The sequence below is a fragment of the Penaeus japonicus genome, unplaced genomic scaffold (assembly GCF_977035675.1).
Source record: "Penaeus japonicus unplaced genomic scaffold, GWHDUDI00000001_assembly GWHDUDI00000039, whole genome shotgun sequence".
In the NCBI taxonomy this organism is placed as follows: domain Eukaryota; kingdom Metazoa; phylum Arthropoda; class Malacostraca; order Decapoda; family Penaeidae; genus Penaeus; species Penaeus japonicus.
The window spans coordinates 17,432,997-17,436,933 of NW_028234441.1; the positions used below are offsets into that span (position 1 = coordinate 17,432,997).

The 3,937-nt window shown below is 43.3% G+C and overlaps 1 protein-coding gene across 3 annotated transcripts in view; it reads left to right on the forward strand.

Moving 5' to 3' along the window:
- Positions 1–2,686, forward strand: part of LOC122255714 (uncharacterized) — a 20,412-nt gene extending 17,726 nt beyond the window's left edge. For 2 of the 3 annotated variants that reach the window (XM_043019985.2, XM_086533706.1), the window contains exon 3: positions 1,769–2,686. In XM_043019985.2, the coding sequence (XP_042875919.2) occupies positions 1,769–2,545 (777 nt within the window). In that variant the 3' untranslated portion in view covers positions 2,546–2,686. The remainder of the gene's footprint in view (positions 1–1,768) is intronic. The other variant, XM_086533707.1, reaches the window with a different exon arrangement.
- The last annotated feature ends 1,251 nt before the right edge of the window (positions 2,687–3,937 follow it).

Sequence of the window (3,937 nt, forward strand, 5' to 3'; positions counted from 1 at the left end):
GGTTATGTTGTTGCATATGATGTCGCATGTGATGTTGTATATGTTGTTGCATGTGATGTTCTATGTGTTGTTGCATGGGATGTCGCATGTGATGTTGCATATCATGTTGCATGTTATGTTACATATGATGTCGCCTGTGATGTTGCATGTGATGTTTATTGTGATGTTGCATGGAAGATTTCTCATGATGTTGAATGAGATATATCGCGTCTGAATTGTTTGTGGGTTGCATGTTTTGTGAATGGGTTACGGTTGGCAAGGGGTTGAATGTGCGTTGCGATTCGTTGCTCAATTCTGAAATTGGGAAATAGGAAATGGGGACGTGAGTTGAATGGGAAGCTGAATGGGAATTGTCAAATTGTTGTGAAATGTGAATTACAAATGTGAAATTGGTAGATGAGTAAGAGTTGGGAACGAGTTTGATATAAATTGTAATGAATACGGAATGAAAATTGTTACTGAATATGAACCACAATTATGAAATCAGCAATTGAGGAAAGGATCGGATAGGAATTAATTATAAATTGTTATCAAATGTGGATTTATGATATTGGTGAACGGAAAGGGTTGAAAATCAATTGTAAAATCGTCACTAAATGTAAATAAAAAATATGAAGTTAGTGAGTATCTCCATAGCTTCGGGATATGAAAATATGTCAGTAACAAATAGTTAATAAAGTTTTATGAGAAAACAAAAATTCAGCAGTTATTTTCAGTTCAGTTAAAACGGAAGTAGTTATATGGTGACACAACTTTTAAAAGAATCCATATGAAATTTACAAGCTTTTTTTGTTTTTTCTTGTTTTTCTTTTCATTTTCTTTCCATTTTTTTTTTTATCACAAGGCTTTTTAGTCCTTGTTGAGACGATGATTTAGTTTTCAAAATCAAATATCTATTTCAAAATTTATATTATTGGTTTATCTAAATATCAAAATCACGCGTAGTCTTCGTTTCATAGATCAAATTAATTTTTCGGAACCTTACAAAATTATTATTATGCTTTCTGTATCTATCAATTAATAAGATCTTACGATTTACTATATATCCTTAAATAAAATTCGAATTTTAATATCTACTACTTGGTAGAAAATAAAAGAAAAAAAAAAGACTGAAAAATAATACCACGTAGATGTAAAAACTCGAAATATATACTTAAAAATAATAATAAAAAAAGAAAGAATATAAAAATAAAAACATTTTCCTCCAAATATGAACCGCGTGTAAAGCATCAAAGATTTTGTGAGATTTATCCAACATTCCTCACGTCGACTCACTCCCCAGGGGCCTTTTGAGGGCTGTATGCGGAGGTCATAGGCCTACTTAGAATTCAAGGGACATTTCTGTTGACGCAACGGAAAGAAGATGCTGCTGAAGAAGTCCGTTTTGGATCTTTTATTTCTTTCTTTCTTCTTTTTTTTTTTATTATTATTATTTTTTTTTTTTTTTTTTTTTTTTTTGGTGTGGAGGAGACTTGGGTTGTGATTTGTGATTAGTGGTTTTGATTGAGTTATTTGTGTGGAATTTGGTTTGGTGGTATTATTTTGTGATTGTATGTTTTGGTTGTTGCTGTTGTATTTTACTTGCATGTTCGTGTTTCGGAGATATTGTGATGATTTTAAGGTTTATGGTGTGATGTCGGTGGACTGTGCGTGTTTGTTTGTTTGTTTGTGTGTGTGTGTGTGTGTGTGTGTGTGTGTGTGTGTGTGTGTGTGTGTGCATTACCTTCAAGGAGCTTGATAGGCATTCATTTGGCCTGTCCTTCGGCAGGTGTGGTTCCAGAACCGGCGCGCGAAGTGGCGCAAGAAGGAGCACACGCGGAAGGGCCCCGGCCGCCCCGCCCACAACGCCCACCCGCAGACGTGCTCGGGCGAGCCCATCCCGCCCGAGGAGCTGGAGCGCCGAGAGCGCCTCCGCCGGGAGAAGAAGCTGCTCAAGCAGCTGGAGCGGCAGCAGCGCAAGCTGGCGCTCAAGGGCGTGCACGTCAGCCTCGAGCAGCTGCGCCGCGAGTACGAGACGCAGCACAAGCCGGAGCACGACGCGGGCGGCGAGGGCGAGGCGGGCGCCCGCGAGCAGCGCACGCAGCAGCCGCGCGAGACCTCCGTCAAGCGAGCCGCCTTCTCCATCGAGAGCATCCTGGCGCCGTCGCGACCCGAGGACCGCGGGCCGCCCTCGCCGGGGACGCTGCTCCGCGGCGCGCCCACGCCCCCGCCCACGCCCCAGGACGGCGCCGCGCACCCACTGCACCTCCAGGCCGCCAAGCGCGAGGTGCAGGACCTGCACCCGTCCGCCTGCGGCCTGGCCGAGGACCCCCCCGTCGGCGAGGCGCTGCGCCACCACTTCGCCCCCCCCGACGCCTCCAGCAGAGAAGACCAGCTGGCCAGCTGCCTGGACCAGCTGAGTCCGCTGGGCTCCCTCAGCCCGCCGATCCAGCTGGGCGCGCTCTCGTCCGCGGGCGCCAGGGAGGAGCGGCTGGAGGGCGGGCAGGGCGCCAGCTGCCAGCCCGAGGACCTGACGGGCGACAGAAGCCCCGGCGCGGAGTGCTGATGCCCCGTCTAGGCGTGGGCGCAGCGGAGAACGTATACCCATGTATCAGAGGACACGTGATGCTTGTCGTTTGCGTTTGGTGTGTGCAGTACACGGAGACATCAATCCTCTCTATTCAGTGTATAAACATCTCTCCCAAGTTACCAAAACTAATATGTGTTTCCGGTGATTCAGAAGTGCATCCTAACACACTCCCCCCCTCCCCCTCCCTCTCCCCCCTCTCCCCTAACTTCTGTCCAAGATAAAGGAGAAATGGAGAAATGATACTCAAACCAGCTTCGAAAAAGAAACCATTGCTACTTTTCTAAAATAGATGATAATAATGATAATAACTAAAACCAATGCTGATTTAAAAAAAGAAAGTGATATACCAGATAAACAAATAACCCCATACATCAATAAAGAAAAGCAAAATATTCAAACGCCAGTTATCTCCTTAATTCAAACTCCCCCTTACCACTCCCACCCCCGTCCCCCCTCCTCCTCCTCCTCCGACCCACCCACCCACTCGACCCAAAAGTCAACCAAAAACGTCTTCAAAACCGGAACAAACAATCCCAGTGAGTCTCCTTGTAATATCCCTTTGATACTCTCTCCTCCTCCTCCTCCTCCTCATGTCCCGAATTCGACCCAAGACCCCAAACCCGAGAACACAATCATGGATCTTTGTCTCTTTTGAGAAACCGTAACAACGTACATATCTATTCTGGATATCTTTGTTTACAGCGCGCGATACAGATTAGGAATAAATACGTAAAGCGCTGTACGTGAAACTTAAACATATCTGATTGTGATTGTTTTGCCGACAGAGTAAAATAAATGAAACTGTTGATACGAAATTCAAAATGTAATTTAGAAGAAGAATAGTTAAAAATAAACTAGACTGACTATACTTTGAAATAAAAGTTATTAAGCTCTCATTCATTGGCATTAAACAAAATCTAGATTATATCATATCCTACTACGATCTTTCATTCTCTCAAGACAACTCTTCCACTCGAAAGAGGAATGTCCTAGATCTTGTCTTATGAAAAATCTTCCATTTCCCTCTTTCCAAAGATTTTTAGTTTTTTTCTATCCACTTTTTTTTTTTTTTTTTTTTTTTTTTTTTTTTTTTTTTTTTTTTTTTTGGCTCCAACAAACCGAATAATCCTGAAAAAAAATTATCATAAATCTGGTAGAACCTCCTCCTATAGCACATCCTGTAGGATTTTGTTTTCATCCATTCTCCCTACCCTTTCTCTTTGACTTTTCTCTCTTTTCTTCTCTTTTCGCTCTTCTAGATTCTCTCTGTCTCTTCTCTCTCTCATTCTCACTCTCTGGTTTCTTCCCCAACACATCTCTCTCTCTCTCTCTCTCTCTCTGCATCTCCATCTCTATATCTCTCTCTCT